Genomic DNA, 24,440 nt, shown 5'->3' with positions numbered 1-24,440 from the left:
AGCCTATGAGCGACCAGTCATGCGGTTGGAAGCAGTTAACTGTGTATCCACTGTGGCAGAAGAAGAAAGTTTCAAAGAAAAATGCATGGAGGGGTTGGGGGAGAGGCGAAGTGCCTTCGGAGCTCCAGGATTCAGGCCACCAAGTCTGTCGAGGTGTCCGACTCGGATGAGACGAAGGACCAGGCTTCGAAATTATGCGGCTATCTGAACAAATTTGTAACCAAGGGTCCGCTTAGGGGATTCAAAACCCGCTGGTTCGTTTACGATCCCAGAAAATGTTATTTGTATTACTTCAAGTCTCCCCAGGACGCGCTGCCTTTGGGATATATTGAAATAGCCGATGCCTGTTTCAACTATGATGTCGAGGGGGACGAGGGGCAGTTCGAGATCCACGCTTCTGGAAAGGACTTTCTGCTTAAGGTAATTTACATCTACTGCTAGATTGCACATCTTGCTCATAATCATCCATATCTGTACAACTGGCTAGTTGTAGCCTGCGTTGAGGGGAAATAAAATGTCACGAACACAATGCAAAATAGCTATCCCTTTGTTGACACACAAAAACACATTTAATGTGTGCAGTAATAATCGAGTGAGGAAGTGATCAGCTGTCAGATGTTTTTTAACAATGTGGCAAAGAGAACTGCCCCCATAACTGGTTTGAGCACAAGTTGTACCTCCAGGCTACTGTTTCAAATCTTCACGTATCATATCACAGTTACAGACAAAAATGAAAACATTATTTGTCGTAACTAATACTTTTAACATCAAAATCTTTTTAAAACCACCACGGATCATAGACCACGTTCTGTATTTCAGCGAGAGGAAGTACTAGGAGTTTATTTCTTGTGTGGAGACCTATTTTTGCTTTGTCCGTTTTTGGGCAGGGACATACACTTACTGATGATGTTTCATGGGCGTTTATTTAAAGCAGACGACTGTAAAAACGACTTAAACCTATGAACTTACTTTTTGACACGAATTAATTGTAGCCATGTGTAAAAGCTCGATTAATATTTTAAAATAGGCCGATAATAAACAACAATAAACATATCAGGATCATTTTAGGTCTAATAGTGGTGCTTATAACGGTATGTGCTTTTAACACCCATAACGGTCAAAGTAGTTTATTGAGTTTATTGCATACTCTCGGACCTTGGACAGATCAGAGTGGTTGTTTTGAAATTTAGTTGATGTGTTGCAACTGTCTTTGCAGGAAGACTACACCAGACGCAATATGAGATTTTCATGTATTTCCCGGATGTTAAAACCAATATTTCTTAATGCCACGTTTCTCCAATAGCGGTTTAAGTTGATTCAAATTGTGGCCGTGATGAGTAATAGATTATTTAGGCCGATGTGTATTTGATTCACAATATTTAAAGTTAAAGCCTTTCTACATATACTTTGCATACTTTGCATATGTAGAAAGCCATCAATCTGGCGTAATGCGCAATGTCAAGTTAGTAGGCAACGTCGTGTGCTGTCAGTGGACGCCAGCACACTCACACGACCAGGAGCCAAGCCTGTTCCACAAAGCATGATTCCATGAGTTAGCTGGATAACTGCAGTAAAACCTGGAACCGCTCTTTTCACTTTAGTCCATGATCCAGATTTGGGGTTTCTCTATCCGGCTTATCCGGCTGACTAAGTAAACAGGCCCCGGGACTAGAGAATGTGTTAAACGCACCATAATGACTCTCCATGTCCTCCTCCATCGACAGGCGCCGAACAGGCAGGTGATGCAGTATTGGCTGCAGCAGCTGCAGCAGAAGCGGTGGGAGTTCTGTAGCATGCGAGGATCCGGCCTGCGCGACAGCTGGAGCTGCTCCAGCCAGCCACAGCCACACACCGGCCTCGTGGCCAGAGATGCAGGTACCAACCAGCCGGATAAAAGCACAGCGTCACTTGTGGCCTTCACTATGGGTCTCGGGCACACGGGCACCCCTTAACATCCCTAAAGACAAACATTGTCCAGGGTTTATCGGTAGTGGTGACGTAATGGTGCAGTACCATGTCAACACTGCAGATAAGTAGCATTATCTGGCAACACTAGGCATGTTCTGTTGCTACCCAGGAACCACTGGCTTAGTTCCACTTATCTTTTTGGAGATGATTATAGTTAAATGCCTCACAACCTAGATATAACGCATTCCGGACCATAGTTCAAAGATTTCCTGTTGGACGAAATCCTTTAGATTTTGAGATTATACTCTTAATTATATGTGAATTTCAGCCTTCTGTTAACATGTGTGCATATAACATGCTCCCTTGTGCTTTTCCTTACTTGACAATTACTCATATTTCCACGAAAGGATTGTTATTCTTAATTATTAGGCAATTAAAGGGAAGAATAGTCTGCATTATTTCTAAGAAATAAAAAGAAATTTTGAAAGGCACACGTGCTAACAGGAGTATTTTCTCCACTCAGTCGCATAAATTCGGTGAGCTGGTTCCCACATGTAGGGTTTTGGCATGGTTATCCTAAGTGCCCATTCCTGGTTAATATCTATTGGCTGAGAAGAGCTCGGCCTCCTTACTACCATGGGAACAAAACCGAGTTGGGCATTCCTTCTGATACGTGTGCATTGTTCACACGGCACACAATGTGAATGCAGTCAACCATGGCCTGCACCACTCCACAAGGGGTCCAGTCATTATGGTAAATACTTTTTTACCACTCCATTGCAACTTTATCTTCTTCCATTCTTTATTTCGCCTATTCACTGCTCAGAAAGTTGCTTAGTTGCTGCTTAGTTGCTTAAGTTTGTAGTTATTTTTAGTTATTTTTTGTAGAGAAGATGTTAGATATTTTGCTTCTTGTATGCATGCTTCTTTTATACATGCTGTATACCCTAACCCCTAGCCATGAAGCAGCGCTGTGCCACTTGACGATTGAAGAATGCTGCTGCATTATGCTGCTGTGTATGCATATAGCATATACAGTTTAAATCATTTTCTGTCTAAAGGTGCACCGTTGCTTTGCTTTTAACCCCCCCCACTCACCCCTCCACCACCCACCACCCATGAACAAGGTCATCATCAGCACTATATTATTATATTTATCCCACATTTATCAAACTATTCATTTTTGTCCCCAACAGGGGTCATGAGTCTCTAGAACCATGTATTCTACTTTGCTGAAACCGACACTACAAGAGACATTCAATACATAAAAAATATCTTTGGCCGAGAGCCAAAGCCTGGTGTTGTTTAGCAGAATCACTTGGTCACACATGGTATGGTGTTAGCATCTATGAGATCAGTGTGTGGGCCACTGTAAAGTGCTGCCCAGAGGGGGCTTTCCAGCTCTCTCAGTTTCCAGTGCACTCGTGACGGTGCTCGTTCTATATCTTTATTCACAGACAAGTTTGCGTATCTTCAGCAGGGCGGCCATGTCGGCTCTAACGTGGCTGTGCTCCGCGGCCGCAATCGCCACTATTGTGCCCCTGGGCCTTGCTGCTGACATTCATTTGCAGACATTAATTGGGGCGTACGATTTGTTGCTTGTCATCCTCAGTTTTAAGCTTGTCAATGGGACGACTGCTGGTTCAGATTTTGGGGTCACATTTGCTTCTCATTTAGCCTTCTGCCAGAGCGTTTCCATGCCAGGAGTTCCTGTCTGTGCCAAGAGTTCTTTTTTTTTCTGCTCATTTTGCTTTCCTCTAAAACTGTGGGAATGGCAACATGACACGTGCTATACAAGATGTGACAAATCACCTGACGGTGAAAGGTAAAACGGAGTTGGAGCCAAGGCAGGGAGCACTGCCGATGTTGATAGGGTTTATGACAGTCTGTTTAAACTCTCGCTCTGAGTAAAAGCATTAGGTGAGCTTGCCAGTATTTTGGCCTAGACAGATGAGCAGCATTATTCTAGTGGAGTATAATTCTCTGTTTCAGCTATATTGCATGTACATATTGTTGTAAATTATGTTTTCAGTAGGCACATATGACATGGCTGATATGTAACATCAGCCATGTCTAATGAGGAGAAGGTATGTGCACAGTGGACAAAAATACAGTAAAAAAAGGTTTGTGGAAAAAGGAACTGTGCACAGTGAAAAGTATGGGAAGCTAGCTGTAAGTTTTACATCTTATTGAACCATCAATCCTTACACATTTGACAGACCACTGGATTGACAGTGCCAGTGGCACACACATAGATCAACTGCAAGGCCTGAAAATGAAGATGGCGAGATCTCATGTCAGTACTTCCCTGTTGCTCAGCTTTAATGTGCCTGTGGTTCTTGTGGGCAGGGCAGTGTGGTTCTCCACACCCCTGCTTAAAACAAGCAACACACCGTTCAGCAAACGGTTCTGACACGGCCTGCTGTCACGGGGACGTATGGCAGGGACGAGTCTGGTCCCGGGCGATGTTTGACACCTGGCTTGGACTGTCTAACTCTGCTGAATAGACCCACATAATGAACAGTCATTTCCCTGGGACTGCCTCGCCCTCTTTTCCGAATCTCATGCCAGATGAGAGTCAGGGCTGTTCACGAATTCACTGGAAGGGTATTTCAGGGAGCGAGAGAACGAGTGTGAGAGTTAGTGAGTTTGTGAGAGATTGTCAGAGAGAGAGGCAGACCTCGTGATGCATCTTGAAGTCAGCATGCGGTGCCATACTTGTTCTGTGCTTGGCACACCTAGGAATTCAAAATCTGAATTTGTTTTGGCAAAGCAGTGGCATATAATGAAATTCCATGCTTAATTTACAGTATACCGTTTGAATATTGGCGAGCTGGACATGAGAGCCAGCTCCACGCTGACCGTTACGCCCTGTGCTGGTTCCAGATACTTACTTTCTGGAGAAGTCAAGTGATAGCATGGAGAGGCTCCGCAGCGACTTCGCCATGGAGACCAACACGGACGGCCTGGTGGGCGTGCACTCTGCCCGAGGCCCCACCCCCATCAACTTTTCCCTCCGACACTGGGGCACAGAATTGAGGTGAGTCCTGGCTCCAGAGTGGGGTGCGTCCACCACTGCACTGAGGGTGCCCCACTGTCCCGGGTGTGTTTGTCTGTGTCTGGAGAAGCCAGCCATTTTGTTTGGATGGGGCAAACACTGCTAAAACATGAGCATGAGGGCTATTAACATGCAGCATTTAGTTTTGGAGAAGTATAAGCCAAGTCAAAGAGGAGCACACGCAAAGCTGTCCACACACTTATCTTTCAGACATTTATTAGCTCTGTAACCATTAAATGGCTTGTTCATTTATTTCAGTTTCATCTTTTGTTTCTTTTGTTTCTGTGTGCAATGAAGGACAGTTCCAGGCCTGGAGGGTCGGTCTGCGTGCTGGTTTTTGTTCCAACCAATTACCTTCATATTAGTTTTCTGATGGCTCCATAAACTGTACTGGTTCTCTGCTGTACTTAAGCACAGTAAAATCTTTAGTATGCATTTGCTTTCTGTGGCTGTAGCTGATGCTGATACAAATGTCAGATCTAGGTATGATCGAGCTGATTAAATAAGTAAGGGCAGAAGTTGGCACAAAATCCTGAAATGGATCGGGCCTTGTTGTGCACTCCTGCTATACACTCAGTGACCTCTTTATTAGGTATACCAGCACACAAGCTTGTTGATGCTTGTTGATATCTAAACAGCCAATCATGTGGCAGCAACTAAATGCATAAAAGCTTGCCGACGTAGTCAAGAGGTTTAGCTGTTTTTTAGACCAAATGTCAGAATGGGGAAGAAACATGATCTTTGATCGTTTGTTGGTGCCAGACAGGTTGGTTTGAGTATCTCAGAAACTGCTGATCTCTTGGGTTGTTCCGTAATGCAAATAACCACGCTTTGCAGTGGTATGCAGAAGAGCATCTCTGAACACATCCGTCAAACCTCTACAGCACCTGGGACTGGGTGTTGCTGAGAAATTTGTCACTATAATAGAATTGCACCCCACCTGGGCTTCTATGTAACCAGGTTTTGTGGAAGTGGTGAGATTTGAAATGTCATTTCTCTTGCTGATCTATTTATATAGACCGTATGTTCACTGAGGACAGGACATTAGTATTAGCATTGTGTGTTTAGCATATGTATGCACAACCCCTGTTGATTCTCCTTCCTAATGTATGAAATTCCAGTTGTTTCAGTGACCTGCATTCACTCACACTTAACGTGCAGAAAAAACTATGTTAATGCATTATCTACTCATTTAGGCAGGGTTCATAAACACTTTTCTTTTTTTGTTTACCAGCTTATAAATACAAATCGAAGTAATTAATTTGCAAGTTCCAAAATGTGTTCCCAATCCATAATTTTTCCATCAAAAATGAGGTAGCTATAGCTTTTGTATCTGTCACTTTGTTGGGCTAGAATAGGTCTACATTCTGTGTTGCCTATGGTGCTTGCAGACTGCTTCTGCACATCTGGAAGAGTCTGGAAACGGCCGCAGGAATGACCTAATACAGTGGAATGCCAAGGATTTGAGTGTGGCTGGGTGTACAACAATTCTAAATAAAGTTCCTACAGCAGCTCTATATGGCAGTGGAGTTGAAACCTTCCTGATCAAATCATCTGCAGCTATTCTGCCGACATTCAGAAGTAGCATTCCATAAACAAACAAGCAGAACTGGTCCATTGCAAGTTGCACCAGTCTCAAGAAGTCTAAGAAATATTTCCAGTGTGCGTTAGAGCCCGGAAGAGCAGATTGCCTTAAATATACAGTGCTGTGCAAAAGTCTTAGGCACCTGTATAACATTCTGTACAGATAAGATCCTTTCAAAAATAATTCAATGAAAGGTTCTAAATGAACGTACTATACATTTTACATTACGTTTTAGTAATTTGGCAGAATAGCTAAAAACGGAATCATTTTTTGTGACCACCCTTCGGCATTAAAACTAAGTCACTTCTCAGAGATAGGCAGTGCTCCTACAGTTCTATAAGACAGTCAGCAGGAAGGTGGTTCCAAGCATGTTGGAGAACTTGCCACAGTTCTTCTGCAGACTTTGGTTGGCTCCTTGCTTCTGATCTCAGACAGCATTGATCATGTTTTTATATAAAAAGTACTCAATTGCTTACAGTAATATGTTTAAATGTATTTCTCTGTAAAATGGAAAATGAATATTTGGAAATCTCAAATGTGTTCTTTTATACTAACACACACAAAAGAATAAACATATATATAATAAAGTCTCGGGTGCCAAAGACTTCTGCACAGTACTGTACATGGATAATGTATGTCAAAAGGGGTAATTTATGTTCTAAATTAATGAGAACCTGTCTTCACTCAGACCAAGGGATTGCTCCTAATTACCATATGATGATGTCTTCAGTGTAGCCAGTCTCATCTGTGGACAGGACAGCTGTATCTGTACCCTGAACACCCATGCTGATTAAAATGACTGTATTTGGATTGACTGCCGATTGGGTGCTCGGAGTTGAGAGTCAACTATAGCTCAGGTAAATAATGCTGAATCTGTGTTGAAGCGACATTAGAGCTGCTGAAGCTTTGATTCGTTCAGTGATCAGAGTCACTCTGCTACACCAGGTCTTTTCAAACAGGGCAGTGGTCTGGTCATGTGCTGTTTCAGAACCAAGTTGAAAGCTCCATCAAGCTTAATGATCATGTCCCAGTTGAAATGAAACCAAACTGTGAGTAGAAATTTGTCACTATAATAGAGTTGCACCTCACTCATGCTTCCATGTAACCAGGTTTTGTGGAAGTGGTGAGATTTGAAATGTAATTTCTCTTGCTGGTCTATTTATTTGGACCGTATATCCGTATGTTCACTGCGGACAGCACATTAGTATTAGCAATGTGTGTTTAGCAAACATGCCCTCATGGCGTGCCCCAGGGGCCAATGCTGGGAACCCCTGGCCCAGACTGATTGTGTGTTCTCTCTCTCCCTCTCTCCCTCTCTCTCTCTCTCTCTCTCTCTCTCTCTTTCTCTCTCTCTCTCTCTCTTTCTCTCTCTCTCTCCCTCCCTCTCTCCCTCTCTCCTCTGTTCCCTTTGGGGCTCTGTCAGGAACTCCATGTCCCAACTGCGGCCAGGCAGGGGTGGAGAGGGCAGGCGAAGCGTGTTCTACACAGGCAGCAATGAGGACTGGGAGATGGTGGACCACCCGTCCAAGGACCTGCAGGAGCAGATGGCAGTGAATGAGATCTCCAAAAAATCTGATACCCATAGGAGTAAGGAACTTTTTTCTACTTAGACTCCGTGCTTCTGTGTGCTATTGCATCAACTAGCCACTGAGCCTCTTGGATGCAGTTGCCCATTTGATGTTGCCACTTCAAAAATGTGGCCTTTTAAAATATGACAAATGTTAATGTGGTTTCCAATCCTGATGCTTTCAGAAATTTTGAAATGCAACCCTGCATCTTATCTGTATGTGTTGCAATATCTGTTGCGTACAGTGTTGACATGTCACCAGAATATCTATTTTCTTACAAAAGGTTGTTGTGCTGATAATACTTAAAGAGCAGAAAACTAAAAGCCTTAATGAACAGAAATCTCATCATATTGTATATTACAGAATATCAATTTATATGGTATTGCTTAATTTATAATGGTGGTGAGCTATTCATTTTTGGAATATTTAGAAAATGACATGAGATCTTTGCCAGAAGAGGAAACTGTAATCTTTGTATGCCATACTGTACATGTGAAACTTTCCTGTGTTTTCAGACAGTTGTGCTTAAAAAAACTGTCAAGTCTACTGACCTAAGCCCAACAACTTCACACTGTTGCGCTCACATTCTTTTGGGGAACTGAAAAGTTTATTTTCTGTTGATAAATCAGCTGCACTTGAGCTATACTGAAGGCGTTACTGAGCAGGAAGGTAACGGCCTGGTCGAGCAGCGCTTTTCATGCATATTCTCAGACTCGTCACGGTATTAAGAAATGTGGCGCGGTTGTTGGATCTAACCGGCTGCCTCTCCACTCCCCCTTGCCCTTTCCCGCAGACTCCGTCGGCTCTGCGTTCACGTTCGATTTCGGGCGCACCTCCTCCGCCTCCTCCTCCCTGCGGCCCCGGCTGCCCTTCCTGCGGGACATGATGAGCTCCGGGAGGCTGAGCCGGAGCGCCGAGACCTCCCCCGTGGAGTGCAACGGGAACAAGGCCTCGGAGACGCAGCTCAGGCTGCAGAGCCAGGAGGAGGCGCTGGAGAAGTTGCGGGAGGACCTGGCCAGCCAGAAGGTGCGCTCTCGCCACCGTGCCCGCAGGGCATTGTGGGTACCTAGGGCCGCGCGATATAGCTATCGTGGTACATCGTTTTTATAGCGCAATAAGTACCATCTCTGGTTTCATTCCTTCTTTTTGTTTTTAGTCATACTTGATGCGGTAGCATATTCAAACTGCCAGTGAAATGCTTCCGGGGGAGAAAAATCTGAAACACCACGTATCTATTCAGTGTTTGTTAACTTACCTTTTAGTTTTGAAAAACGCCTTGCTTACGTTTTTCGCTCTTTATCCTTGTAGTCATGTTTTTATCTACCACATGGAAACCGCATGGCCCTGTTGCTGTCATTGAGTGACTACCACATCTGGTATGATTAAATAAAAAAAGACTGAAAGAAATCTAACACTGCATGCCGGAGATTGTTGTTATTGTGCTTACCGTGATGGCTATATCGCCGAGCCCTTTGAGTACCCCACCTCATCACACAGATCAGGTCCACCGTGAGCATAACGCGGAGGCAGAACGTTATACATCACCGCACAGTGAAGGGCTGCAGTCTCCCGGGGCGATTAGCGGCAGAGTGAAATGGCCTCTTCGTCTCGGTGCCTGACGGCTGACAGCTGAGGGCCTGATTAGTGTCTGAAAGGGGCTTCCTGCAGCCTGGCTTTTCCCCTCTCCCTTCCTCCACGGAGGCAGTCAGTCACTCAGACACAAAGGGAGAAACAAAGGAGGAAGTGGCAACATGTCACTTCCCTCCACAGCGTTTTTTTTAAAGGTTTACGTTTAATTCTGTTTGCTTGCCGGATGCTCATTTCTTCTCCGGCTGATGTGTCTTACACTTATATTCTCAGACCATTACATTACATTACATTATTAGCATTTGGCAGACGCTCTTATCCAGAGCGACGTACACTTGATTAGACTAAGCAGGAGACAATCCTACCCTGGAGCAATGCATGGTTAAGGGCCTTGCTCAAGGGCCCAACAGCTGTGCAGATCTTATTGTGGCTACACTGGGATTAGAACCCCGACCTTGCCTGTCCCAGTCATTTACCTTAACCACTACACTACAGGCCGCCCCTACGACCAATCACACGTCTGTATTCCCACCCACATGACCCTGCTCCTGCCTGCCACAACCTGCCATTTGTATTGTCACTTTCAGAGCCACTACTCGACCACAGTCCCTGTCGGGGCTTCTGAACAGATGGGTCGAGTTTTGGCTATGAGGGCGACAATATGGACGCCGGGTTGCGATGAAACTGTGATGACCGTCCATAGGACAGTTGTTGTTAAAACTCTCCAGCCTTGTATAATCCTTATTCCCTGTGTGTTTTATGCTGGACTGACTTGCACTTGTTAAATTTTAACACGGTTTACCTGGCTATAACTGGAAATTGTCAGTATAAAGTGCCTTGGGCAGACTGTACAGTGGTGGTGTCAAAAGGTGAAAATGTCTCCCACCTACTTCAGGTCACAAGAGTTTCCTCATTGGCAGAGAGTGAGACGAGGCTCTTGTGACCTCGCTGCTTTCGACCTTGTGATTTTCTGTTTTTATCGAAAGATCCCTCCCTGTGCTTACCCCAACTGCATGCATCGCCACCGTGTCTAGCACAGATGTCTCAGTTCTCACTCACTAAAAATAAACATGAATGAGCACATGGTGCCACTCAAAATAAGTTGTGGCACTTCAATTCTGACCACAGGATTTAATGTTGCCGAATAAGAAACAAAGAAAATGTGTGTATCATTCTCAGTATCCATGTCCTCGATGCTGGCACTGAACATAAAAAATGAATTGCAACTGTGGGTGAGCGAAACCAGTCAGGATGTGCTTTAGTTAGTTTAGCCTAAGCCCATAGTAAGCACAGTGCAAATGGGAACTAAACAATATTAGAATTGCAATGCATGAATCCTAAAGCTCATTTCCTTATTTGGGTGAGTGAGTTCAGAGATTGAAGTGAGTCCCTTGTGGTATGGTGGGATATAGAGGCTGGCTGTACTGTGCTTGTGTTCCTGCGGTAGTGCGTTAGCCTGGGCCTGATGAATGCTCCTCTCCATGGCCGATGATGCAGGAGCTCCTCGCGTGTTAGTTTTACTAAGACCGTACTGCCTTCGCGAGGGCCGCACTTGTCTCCGTCAAACTGGCTCCAAATGAAACCTAATGTGCCTGAAATGAAGTTAGATTGACTTAACGGGGGTTTGAGTTCACAGAACTATGGGGCCCTGATTGTGTTTTAGTAGCAGATTATGGTGAATTACACCTAATAGTTCCTTGGATTGCAGAGCTGCAGTGAATTTCCCCCATGTAGAAGTCGGTGGAACAAATTAGCCACACTCCGCGGAAAGCATTCAGCTGTCCAAAACACAAATTGAATTGCTTGGCCACCTCGTTATGTTTTGCAATGAAATTTGTCTCTGGCAAAGCAAAACACGACAAGACGACTAGTTACTCAACTTCCTTAAGAGAGAGATTCAACTGCCACAGCACTCTGTCCGAGTTATATTTATCTACACATTTTAGTAATGGCTGCTTTCTAAAAGATAATATTATTGGATTAATCTCTTGATAGATGGAATATTCTTGGTTATCGTGTATTTGTTTTTCCTGTAACTCGAGCTGTTGAGAGAAGGGACCCCTGGAAGGCAGGTCTGAAGTTGAATATTATATATAATATAATATTATCATTAATAAATCGTGTTGTGTGCGGAGGGAGCATTCTCACACACTGCTCATTCGTCAATGACCGTAATGTCACAGAACCAGCATTAGGATAAAGATTGCGTGTTTAGTAGTTCAGCCTGTTTCATAAGTCTGAAGAGATTTGAGGGGAAAGAGGAATTCAGTGGTGTCAGTGTCAAGTGAAAAGACGTGTGGCACACAGACGTCCGCAGTGTTGTCCAGAAATGCAGTGTGTCACTGTGCATGTGTGCTTGTGTAGGGTGTGTGCAGGTGTGTACTCATTACAGTTACTTTACTGTTATTTAGCTGACGCTTTTATCTAAAGCTGCTTACTGTACCGTTAATTTGACTAAGCAGAGGCCAATCCACCCCCACCATGTGGGGCCCTGCTCAATGTCCCACAACTACACTTATTGTGGTTACACTGGGGTTTGAACCACCAAACCTCTGACCTTCTGGGTTTTAGTCAAGCAACTGTTGGAATTTGGTCCTTTGTGAAGTAACTTCATGTCCGATATTCAGTTTAACAACAATTTATTAATATAGCAAAAATAGTATTTCATCACAGTATGACGCATACCGGGTAAAAGCAAGGCAGGGCAATTACATATTAATATTAGAAAAGAATGAGCTTTTATGCACCAAACCTCCTGAAGTAAAATGCAGGTACCTGTCCCTGATTGGGTGACAGGTAGATAAATACATTATTTTGGATGCATACGATGTGATCAAGGAAACCAAATGGTCATTGTCAGCAAAGCAGACAGTAAACCCCCTTGATCATTCCGTATGGGCTTCCTAACCCCCATCGATCATTTAGTATGATTGAGGTGTTAGGTGAACATCCAAGAACACCGAAGCAGGAAATGTATTCTTCCCTACACCACTTACCTGCTCGGCTATCGGCTGCCCCACAGTGTCACAGAGCTGGTTGCTAAGCCCGTTCCCTTCTCTCTCAGGAGCTGGTGAGACTCCTGCAGCAGACCCTCCGGAGTGCCCAGTGCGAGAGGAGGCCGGCGGGGGGCCCCGAGGGGCCACACGGCGCGCCCCCGCTGCTGAAGGAGAGAGACGGGCAGATCCAGGCGCTGTGCGGGCACATGGAGAAGCTGGCCCTGGAGAAGGACAACCTGCAGCAGGAGCTGAAGACGCTGAAGATCAAGGTGGGGGAGATGAACGAGCAGCTGAGCATGCTGATGGAGACCATCCAGGCCAAGGACGAGGTCATCATCAAGCTGTCGAAGGAGCAGGACGGGGCGGAGGGTGGGGGAGCGGGTGGAGATGAGGCCAGCCCCACCGAATGCAGCTCGCTGTCCTCCGAGTTTCAGGAGATGGACAAAATGAAGGTAGGAACTGCTGTGTGGCAGCTGCACTCACTCCTACAACTGTATACACTTCATAGTCGTTGCACTGCAAATGTATACCACATATTCCAGTATTTATACAACTCCCTCAGTACACAGGAACAGCATGTTTTACATTCTCACTGCTGGGCTACTGTATACACTCACTGCTCAGCAACATTTAAGGTCTGAATTTTAATCTGTTCCCTGCGTGCGCATTCGCTGTTCACTGCATCCTGGTGTTTCGGTCCATTCCAGTCAGGCCTGTTCTCTGTGAACACTCGGTTTCCATTCCAGAACTCAATGAAACAATTGCGTGCAAAAGATATCTGATAGATTTTGGGGGGGAATTACATGGCAGTGTGATTTGCTAATGAATGCTCTGGAAAAGAGGAAATTAGTGTGTACGGGATACTTCATTTTCTTATTAAGTATATATTGAGTCATTCTTTGGAAACTGGGCAACCAGGAAACCCTGGTAAGCAGAGTTGTAGGCGACAAAGGCTAAATGCTAAATGCTGCTCATTGTCCTACCTCTCATATTTGCTGCAGTTTTTCAGATGTTTTTGATAGACAATATATTTCTCTAGAATTCAGATGAGGCTTCATGTTGTTCATGTAAATGTGACACTTAAGTCCCGGAAGTCTTAAAAATGAACATGAAATCTCAGAAATCTTGCATTCTGTCAGGTCTAATGAGTGGTTCAAAAAGACCAGACCAGACTAGATCCATCAACCTTGCGTATATATGTATCTGAACCTTGTTGAGAACTGACAAGATGTACAATGTATTCATTCAGAAAAATGAATGTCCCCATTTTGTGGTATTAAGGTGATATTTCTGTTTGATATTAGGACAGTCTTGAAGCCTATAAGAACCAGAACAAGTTCCTGAATAAAGAGATCTTGGAACTGACTGTCCTGCGTCGGAATGCGGAGGGGAGAGAGAAGGCCATGGAGGCTAAGGTAACATCAGCTTCCTCTTAGCCAGCTTCTGGCCTTAGCACAGGAAGTGTACCGTGCAAATGAAGCGCGTGCGCTTGTGTGTGTGTGTGTGTGTGTGTGTTTGTCTGTCTGTCTGTCAGTCATTCTGTCACAAGGCTGTTCAGTCCTGAGAGCGCCCTCTAGTGTTAACCCTTTCAGTCCCAAGAGTATAACTACCGTAAAATCCAAAGAGTGACACATGACACTCGACCTTATACCTTTTCAACCAATCAAAATGACTGCTGTACTATTGTTTTGAGCCCCTATTGAAACCCTGCAAATTCCTCAACTTTCTCAATTTTCTCAATCAAAGCCAAAACATTTTTGTATATCATAATCTATTTTGCAACCAGATTGCTTCCAAGGTGTTCAGTAGACTGATTTTCCATTTATTCTGTGTCGTTCTACAGCTGGTCCCTGTGCTAAATGGGGAAACTGTTGCACATTCTTTATGAGTGTTGTATCTGTAGTATGCCATTTTTAACTCTGCGCACTACTAAATCTTTGTCTCGTGTGTGACAGTACTGTTGCACTCTCCTGTAGTGACGATACACTGTGATGTCATGTGATTGTGCTGAATGTGCGCGCCTCTGCAGTGCTCTGCGTTAACTGTGCCTCTCCTGTGCTGACAGTACACCGCTCTGGAGGCCAAGCTGTGCCAGGTGGAGAGCAAGTACCTGGTGCTCCTGCAGGAGGTGAAGAGCCCCGTGTGCTCCTCGTCGGAGCAGAGTCCCGCGCGCGAGGTCATCTCCCGGCTGCTGGAGGACGCCCTGCAGGTGGACCCCTGCAGCGACCAACCGGAGCAGCAGATCCTCAAGCCCCACCCCGTCAGGTGCTGCAGCCCCACCCCACCCCTCCTCACCACGCCCCTCTGTTACACCGTCCCTCCCGCTGACCTCACTCTCAAACCTTAATGTGACTCCGTGTTCATCACCCAACAGCCAGAGTCGAGAACATCGTCTCGTTCTGCAGCACTCGCTGGACTGTTAATCCACCCGGCAGAAAATGTTCTCAAAATGTTGCTGAAATGTTGTGTCAATGCTATAACATTGCCACAACATTGCTGCAACATCATGAAAACGTTTTGCTACATGGGACCATAGAATTATAAGGTTCTAACTGTCATTTTTGCCAAACATTTGTCAGTGTCATACATATGTTGTTTAAAAGGCAATTTCATTGTACTTTCAAAGTACTTTTGAGGTGTCTGTCATTTTGATTTATGAAGAAGTGGTCTGCATTTCAGTTTTGCTGTGTTAGGATGTGAAAGCTTTGAAGCTCATTGTCTCAAAACTACTCCGACCACAGATAGAACCTTCCAAGGTCCAATTCCAAGGTCATTATTTCCAAAGCCACATTATTTAACGTTATCCCACCAACTTTTTACCTTAGCGTGACCAGTACAGTGAGTATATAGAAAACGTGTCTTGCTCATACCCGTTGTAAAGTAAGAAATGATAATATAAAGTTTTACAGTATTTCCAGGTGGTGTATTTTGTTGGGTACGGAGACAGTGACCATGCCCTCCTCCTTCTTCCCGCAGCGAGTACGACGTGTACGGCTTCAAGACGGTCCCGGAGGACGACGAGGAGGAGAGGCTGGTGGCGAAGGTCCGGGCGCTGGACCTGAAGTCGCTGTCGATGACGGACCAGGAGGTGTCAGTGGGGGTGAAGTGGGAGAACTACCTGGCGGGGATGGTTACCAGGGAGATGGCGCGGACGCCGGAGCTGAAGGCCCTGGTCCGCAGCGGCGTGCCGCACGAGCACCGCTCCAAGGTGTGGCTCTGGTGCGTGGCCTTCCACGTCAAGAAGTTTCCGGAGAGCGCCAGGCCCGACTATTACGAGGGCCTGCTGGCCGCGGCCCGGGAGAAGCAGAACCCGGCCGTCAAGCAGATCGAGCTGGACCTGCTGCGCACGCTGCCCAACAATAAGCACTACTGCTCCCCTGAGTCCCAGGGCATCCACAAGCTGAGGAACGTGCTGGTGGCCTTCTCCTGGAGGAACCCTGATATCGGCTACTGCCAGGGCCTCAACAGGTAGGCCCGCAAGCCTCTCCTGCCCATCTCTGTTACTGCTACAGACCTTTAGGCCTGGATTCCACATGATTTACAAATAATTCAAATAATTTAAATCATGAACACAGCTCGGCAAGTTCAGTGATAACTACAGTTAACTTGCCCGTCTGTTTTTGCCGTAGTGAAACTCTGCAATGACATTTTCCTTTAATTGGAATGGTCAATTGCGGACAACAATTGCGGACATCCAGACCTTAGTATGATAGAATGTGATCAGTATGAAAGAAAAAGCGTTGTTGTGGATATTCATAGTTGTGGGTGGAGCACTCTGCTGGTTATTTTCTGTTGTAGATGAAACTGTTGTCCTCTCGGTCTTTCAGGCTAGCAGCCATTGCCCTCCTCTATCTGGAAGAGGTGGATGCCTTCTGGTGCCTGGTTGCCATCGTAGAAGTCTTCATGCCACGAGACTACTATACCAAGACTCTGCTCGGGTCACAGGTGAGAAGCCTGTATATCAGGACACTTTCACCTGCAGTGTCCGTCGCACACTTCCCCATCCAGAACCTGGGTCAAATACGTAGTTGTTTTGGATTCAAATACTTTTCTGTGCTCAGTTGATCTTGCCTTGTGCAGTTGAGCCAACCAAGAGGACCAAAAATGGGGTTTGTACTTTTTGAGGTCATGGGTTGCAATACACGACATACATATTTGACACAGGTCTGTCCCCAACACCATCTCCAGGTCGACCAGCGCGTGTTTAAGGACCTGATGAACGAGAAGCTCCCCCGCCTGCACGGCCATTTCGAGGCCTACAAAGTGGACTTCTCCCTCATCACCTTCAACTGGTTCCTGGTGGTTTTCGTGGACAGCGTGGTCAGCGACATCCTCTTCAAGATATGGGATGCCTTTCTGTACGAGGGGCCCAAGGTAAGGCCACTCCTGGAGAGACTGAGTCACAAACACAAGCAGGTCAAAGAGTAGCCTTAGCCTCCAACCACATGAAGAAACCCAGGAGACCCAGTGCTGGTCGAAACTTGAAGGAATCTAGCAATATATTCTGGTCGTACTTCTAAAGTAGAACATTCCAGTTCTTTCGAGGATGTCTATCACGAACAGCTGCTGTATTAAAATGTGCTTCACAACAACTCAGTGCCTGGGCCTGGAGAAAAGATGGATAAGTGGGTTGGGCTTCTCAGCGGTTGACATGGTGGGTGTCTGAGGTTGTATCCCCTCTCTCTCACTTTCTCACTCTCTTCCGTCTTCCTCAGATCATGTTTCGCTTTGCCCTCGCTCTTTTCAAGCACAAAGAGGAGGAGTTTCTCAAGCTGCAGGACTCCATGGCCATTTTTAAGTACCTACGCTATTTCACGCGCACAATTCTGGATGTGAGGTAAACATGCATTTCAGTTCTTCACGAATGATACGATCATACAAATGTCCTGTGTGTTGGCCTTGCGCATATTTTACATGTGTGTATAGATCCTATTTGAAATAAACTATCGAAGAGATGGATGACTGGACAGTAGTAATGGGTGGAGCTACAGTGAGCTGTCAGTCACTGACAATAAAGAAAGCTTCTCTCCACAGCATTAGAGTGGCTAAGCCATCCATTCTGTTTTGTTACGCATTTCTGTACAGTGTAACTCTGTGACCTGTCATTGTAACTTACATTATGTACAAAATGGACCCTTACTTCATTCCTTCCATACTTTGTTATACTTGTTATAGATATATTCATCTATTCAATCTGATTTACATTGAAGGGACTTGTAGTCACGTATTGGTTAATAGTTTAAGGGAAGATATATCATTGTATCCTACACTCAAGGTGGTGAACAAGGATGCATCACCAATCATTTATTAAACAATTCTAACATTGCCTGTCATGGCAAGTAGTAGATGAGGGGAAGGGAGTATTTGAAGGCCGTTTTTTAAAAAACGGTGCACCGTGTCTTGACCCGTTTGAAACGTGGAGTGGGGGGCTTAAAGCTGCACTTTGTCTCCCCCTGCAGGAAGCTGATGAACATAGCCTTCGTGGACATGAACCCCTTCCCGCTCCGGCAAATCCAGAACCGCCGCACCTTCCACCTGGAGCGGGTCCGCCTGGAGCTGACGGAGCTGGAGGCCATCCGGCAGACCTTCCTGAAGGAGCGGGAGACCGACCCCGACGGCCGGGCTCTCATCAGCGACGACGAGGAGGAGGACAACTAGCTGAACATCGGACGCCTCGCGCGCCCGCCGGGGGAGAGAGCGCCTTCCCGTCTGCGGGTCCCGGGCCGGGTTCCCAAGGTGATTCGGCATATTCGGATTCACTACTCTGAGCGATCCTGATACGACGGACGGGACGTAAGGTGCGTTGATAGTGATGTTCCAGCTGGAAATGTCGGAATTCTTTAATGGCAGGAGTTTGTAAGGCAGATTGTAAGGTCCTGAGGCCTGCTGCTTGCCTGTATTTTTGACTGATCCGCCAGATCCATTTTATTTCTGCCTTTTTGTTTTACTTTTTCAATGTGTTCATAATGGAGACTATTAGGGTTAGAATTTGGAGGGATGAAAGTAAAATCCCGTTGCCGTGCCGCGAGTATATTTTGCAGTTCAAAATCAGTATTTGTACTCACTGACGTTTTACATATTTTTATTGTAAAGAAAAAAAAGAAAAATTATCAGAAAATTATCATCTGAGCATGCGGACTCAGACGCTGGTCGGTTGCATATACTATACACAAGCTCATTTAGATTACTGCAACCTGTTTCCTATACTTTAACTGCGCTGTCGCTACCATGTTTGAGGAAATGGTGGTCACCTCTTCCTTACACGGGACGTTGAATACGTGCTCCCCTAAATTGCTCATTCATTGCCCTGGCACTTGGGCAACTTTACAGCCGAGGTGCTGTGTTTTACAGTTTCTGCAGAGGTTAACGCTGGGGAAGGTTCGACTCGGGCATGATTGTTCCGGCGACGTGTTGTCGATAATTCCTGCAGAAGGCAGGACCATTAGCTGTCCTACACCGCGGGTTATTAAAGGGACTTTTCCACCTCCCCGTGTGCTTAAGTTTACCCCTCTGGTTGAAGGACATTTCACATGAGAGAAGGGAAGGTTTTTTTTTGTTTGTTTTTAAACACCTTGCACTTTTATCCTGCTCTTTACAATAGTCCTTTTGTTTACACATTCTTCACACCTTGGTCATGATTATCTACATTCCTTTATTGCTATATCTAGTGAATGTTATGATACTGGACCCTTTTCTAAGTTCCGATACTCATCTATCACTTTTTCACTTAATTTTTCAGAAATGTGTAGCTGCAATGAATTATGCTGTATTTCGTGATTGTGGTATTGCCATTACATTCCTGTATTCAGCTCTGCTCCTTACTCAGAATTAAACAGTCACTTGAATGCTTATCTTTTTTTTTCTTTCTTTTTTTATAATGCCATGTTATTAGGATGATGTTAACTAGTCCAAATGTAAACAATGAAGAATATTAATCAAGGAAGTACTGTGAAGTTTACTTGGAGAGCTGGTCTCTCTGGACCAAGCATTGTTAAGTGTGTTTCTTTTTTGGAGATGCGCATCATTGTTTTCTTCCTGCCATATTCTAGGAGATATACATTTTTTTTTCCATACAAATTGTATTTCCCCTTATAGAACTGAACAGTGACAAAATAATAGTCAGTGTCCCTTATCTGTAACTTTTTATATTTTTGAAATCTTTTTTGTTAGCTAAGCTATATGCTGTACTATTTTCACAACAATATGTGGCCAACAATGTACAGACTGAATTATGACTTATGCTACAGTGTTTAGGGATCCAGCATGTTTTTCTTTTCTTACAGGTTTTTAGATATTGCTTTTATTTTTTAAAGAATCGCCTAGAAATCTTCCACCACATCGTATTACATTACACTCCGTATGAAGTTCTGCACATTATCTGGCACACGATAAAAAAAAATACTTTCAAAAACAAATGTAGCCTTTTCAAAAATCTGTATTTCACTCTTAATGGAATAAGCTGTAATGGGGAATTCCAGATATATTTCCTCACCAAATGTATTGCACATAACCCTGCAAATGTTGTGCTCAAGAGATTTAGCATTGACAAGGCTGGGCACTTTGTTTCTGAGACTTTTCTAATCTGTCCTGATTGTTATACATGTTATTCTGAATGTTACTGTTCCTCTGTAGTGTTGCATTGTAATCGCTTTATATTCATGTTTTGTATGAGTAGTCAATAAACCATCCTATAGCTGTCCACTACAGATGCAGTTATTTCCTTTTTTTCTTTCCATTTTTGTTTATCAACGCAAAAGTGTGGAGCGCATTACAAAAGGATTCGCGGTGTCTGACCACTGTTCCACTGGATGAAAAACAGCTTGAACCCATTTTGTTGTTCAGAATTGGCTACTAAATCGGAGGTGGCTGGCAAGGTCATTTTGAGTTTATACAAACGAAGTACGGACTCCAAACAATGATGCTACACGCAAAACACACGCTTGCTCTTAATAGAATTTTTCATGCAATTCTTCATGTATACGTACACACACAGATAATAGAGAGAACACCATACTTCTTTTTATTGTAATGGAATGGCCTGGCTGGTTGTCAAGGCAACTGGGGAAGAAGGATCAGATAAGCTTCTGAATGGATGCCAAAGTATGAAGGGAGGACCGTCGCATTCCTGCAGGCAGAGCACTATAAAACCCTGGATCCTGAGCACAATGGTTCATCTTGATAGCTGTCTGCTGTCAAAGGACTTTGGTAGCTTATGGGTAATTGATCGCTAGTCAACATTGTCATTGTAAAAATAAGGCGAAGGCTGAAAGATAAAAGGCAGTCAAGGGGAAGATGAGGCTGTTATGACGAAGAAAGTCAAGAGGACCAATGTCCTTCAGTGCTTTGCAGGAGTCATGTGACCTGCTCATAGTCTAGCCGGGCGATACTCTCATGTCAATGGCTCGGGTCAGAGGTCGAAATAGGCATACAGCAGCCTATCAACAGCAGGCAGTCACCCACTTTAATTCCATATAGCTATACAGATAAGCTTACGCTAGTAAAGCTACAGCCAGTACTGGTCTTCTTTCTTGCAGACTGGTGGTTAGGGAAACATGCCTATGGCAACTAGAACATGCCTATGGCAACACGCACGCACACACTGCTGTTGTAGTCGTGAGGGGGTTTTCACATCTGTGCTTCCGAAATGCATGAAATTCTTTAAATCCCATCTGGGTATTTAAAGCCAAGTCAAGCGTGACCGCGTTCATCTGCGGTCACAGATGGGCCTATTACTACCTATCCTCCAAAAACTCAAGACCCAGAAAAAGGTTATAATACCCGTACCTTTAACCACAAAATTTTATTAGGTCCTTGTTCTTCCAAAGTGTTTGGAAATCAACCTTCAACAAATCTTTATTCAGTGAAAGATATCATCATTTTTCTCCATTACCAGTAGATGGCAGGAGCGTCTCATCAAAATCTCCAAAGCATGCGCAGCGTCGCTCTGTGGTAGTAAATTACCAATTTCTTGGCAAAGTTCACAGCTGTAGTATAATGGAAAACATACAGTGCCCTCCAAACATATTGGAACAGCCAGGTCAATTCCTTTGTTTCTGCTATACACTGAAGACAATTGAGTTTGAGATCAAAATATGTACATAAGATGAGATATCTGAATTTCAGATTTTATTTTCTGGTATGTGTATCTAGATTTGTTAAACAACTTAGAACATATCACCTTTTGTATCAGACCACCCAATATGTAGGTGAGCAAACGTATTGGAACATGTGACTGACAGGTGTTTCTTGTTGCCCAGATGTGTCCTATTAGATTGATTGGTTGAACAATAACTAGTCCTCAGTGTCTACTCTTGGTTTTAGCCTTGGGTTTTGCCGGTGAAGTCTGCATTTGTGTTAGAAAAGTTAAACCAACATGAAGACCAGAGAGCTGTCTTTTGGAGAAAATCAAGCTATATTGAAGCTTATAAAAGAGAGGAAATCGATCAGAGCCATTGCCAAGCATTTGGGATAACTTATACTACAATTTGGAATGTCCTGAAAAAGAAATAAACCGCTGGCGTACAGACAACAGCAACAGACATCGAACAGGTTGACCAAGAAAAACAACATCAGCTGATGACAGAAACATTGTGAGAGCTGTGAAGAAAAACAATGACCCAAAACACACTGCCAAGACAACAAAGGACTTCATTAGGGAGAAAAAGTGAAAGGTTTTAGTCTGACCAAGTCAATCACCAGACCTTAACACAACTGAGCATGCATTTCACCTCCTGATAAGGAGATTGAAGGGAAACCACTACCCCCCCAAACTGAAAGAGGCTGCAGTAAAAGCCTGGAAAAACATCACAAGAATAGTTTGGTGGGTCACAGGCTTGATGCAGTTATTGCAAGCAAGGGATACGCTTCTAAATCTTAGGTGTTATTTACTTTCATTTTTTGAAATTCTCTCTGTTCCCAATTTATTAATTGGGTAGTCCGATACCAAATGTGTTATGTTCTAAGTAGTTTAACACATCTAGGTGTAAATACCAGGAAATAAAAACTGGAATTCTGAACTGTTGTGTCATATTCCTCTTTTTTTCTCAACCCCAAATGTATTCAGTGTATAGCAAAAACAAAGGAATTGGCCTTGCTGTTCTAATACTTTTGGAGGGGACTGTGAGTGTACATCTCAGGTTTTAGAAATTGAAAGATGACCATTTGACGGCAAATAATGGTTGTCTTCAAAGAGGTATCGCCCAATGCTGAATCAGGCATACTGGATTTAGACATGCCTTCTTGTTTAGAACAACTGTGTGTACTTATGACATAAGAGTGGGGACTCTACGTGTCACATGTGGGCAAATGTCCCATCTCACCCTGTCACATGACTGGCTCTTATGCAACAGTGAGAAGCCTGCTGACAGAACACTTTGACTGCTGCAGCATGGCCGACCCTGGTTTCCCTCAATGAAAATAGAAACTATTTCAAAGGAAAAGTGACAAAACACGATGTTACAATGGGAAACTTGTTGACACCAGCACAACTTGATTGTACTAAAGCAGTTGTCCTGACTCCTGATCCTGGATAGCTGCAGTGTGTGCTGGTTTATGTTTTCGCCTTAACATCATCAACCAATTCAGACCTGAGAAACCAGGTGAGGTGAGTTAACTGTGTAATCAATTGGTTTAATTTATCAATTAAGTGCTGAGTTACAACAAAAACCAGCACACCCTGCTGCTCACCAGGAGTGTGGACCACTGCAATATAGCATGGCATAAACATCCTCAACAACGCAGAGACACATATGACATTGATGGGAGGAAGAGAGGCAGTGATTTGTCCCTTCAGGCACACCGTAGGGCAGAGTGAGAAGCCCCTCATTCTGACAGCACGCTCGCATCCTTGGGGAGCTCTTTAATATCACTGCTGTCCCGCTGTTCCTAGACAGCCTGTGATTGGCTGGATCACAGTCACCTGATATTCCATCTGGGTTACCTCATCTTTATGAGACAGCAGCTCATGCCTGATCACAAAAGGACTACAAACATGAGCGTGAATAAAAGACAAAATCAAGAAAAATTGTGAAAGGAATAAAAAAGGGACAGAAAATACTGAAAGAAAGATAAGGAAGAAAGAATGAACAAACCAAAGACTGAGAGTAAAAATTTTAATAGAAGCAGACTGGTTTATAATGCTGTGTATTTAATATAACCACCCGTTTAGTACTTGTGTTGAATAATAGCATACTGGGCGATCCTGAGTAAGGATCTCTCACGGAAATGAAGCAACACATCATTGCATATCAAGTGTTTAGCAGCTTTTATAGAGGTCAGCATCCTGCTGTATGTTTGCATCCTATGTGTATAGTACAGTCTGCAGTGCGCTTAAACTGTCAGCAGTGTGAAAGCCCTCCTCCCACAGAGCTGATGGCCTTCTACATGAGACAGCTGCTGGGAGGGTGGAGGAGAGGAGGGAGTGGCCTGACTCCTGGGTCTTCTGGCACAACCCCAGGGCAGGGCCCACTCAGCGTGCTGGAGTGCACGTCATCTGCTAGGGGACCAGAGGTACCCAGGGGAATGTTGTCCCTTCTCTTGGTTCATCGACCTAAGCCCTGACTCAACTGAACCAACAGGCGTTGCTGAGGCAGAGGTTTGTGCTCAGTCACGTATTCACTCGCTTGAACTCTAACATGCCCTTGATTTCTTGGCTCGGTTGCTCAGCGTAGGCAAACATCCATGTGAAAGGTACCTGGTGCATTCACAGAGATGGAACATTCTGGATTTTCACAACAGCA

At 44.5% G+C, this 24,440-nt stretch overlaps 1 protein-coding gene across 2 annotated transcripts; it reads left to right on the top strand.

The window, feature by feature from the left end:
• The first annotated feature begins 64 nt into the window (after nt 1-64).
• On the top strand, nt 65-20,406 carry tbc1d2b (TBC1 domain family, member 2B). 2 transcript variants are annotated; one of them, XM_061222329.1, is made up of 13 exons: nt 65-420; nt 1,725-1,875; nt 4,795-4,948; nt 7,975-8,138; nt 8,913-9,145; nt 12,771-13,154; nt 14,007-14,117; nt 14,768-14,967; nt 15,679-16,170; nt 16,530-16,647; nt 16,891-17,076; nt 17,418-17,539; nt 18,162-20,406. In XM_061222329.1, exons 1-13 carry the CDS (start codon nt 82-84, stop codon nt 18,358-18,360), a joined length of 2,853 nt encoding a protein of 950 aa, XP_061078313.1. In that variant the 5' UTR covers nt 65-81; the 3' UTR covers nt 18,361-20,406. The 2 variants fall into 2 exon arrangements, with proteins under 2 accessions (XP_061078313.1, XP_061078314.1); XM_061222330.1 differs by lacking the exon at nt 65-420 and having other exon boundaries at nt 1,774-1,875; nt 4,719-4,948.
• Nucleotides 20,407-24,440: the final 4,034 nt, after the last annotated feature.

This window comes from Conger conger, chromosome 15, assembly GCF_963514075.1.
Source record: "Conger conger chromosome 15, fConCon1.1, whole genome shotgun sequence".
Taxonomy (NCBI): Eukaryota; Metazoa; Chordata; class Actinopteri; order Anguilliformes; family Congridae; genus Conger; species Conger conger.
This window is presented reverse-complemented; position numbering and strand designations above follow the sequence as displayed.

Coding starts and splice junctions, on each gene's coding strand:
- tbc1d2b (XM_061222329.1), top strand. CDS start 82: ATGCATGGAGGGGTTGGGGGAGAGGCGAAGTGCCTTCGGAGCTCCAGG. Junction 4,949..7,974: donor CACTGGGGCACAGAATTGAG/GTGAGTCCTGGC, acceptor GGGCTCTGTCAG/GAACTCCATGTCCCAACTGC. Junction 13,155..14,006: donor AGGAGATGGACAAAATGAAG/GTAGGAACTGCT, acceptor GTTTGATATTAG/GACAGTCTTGAAGCCTATAA.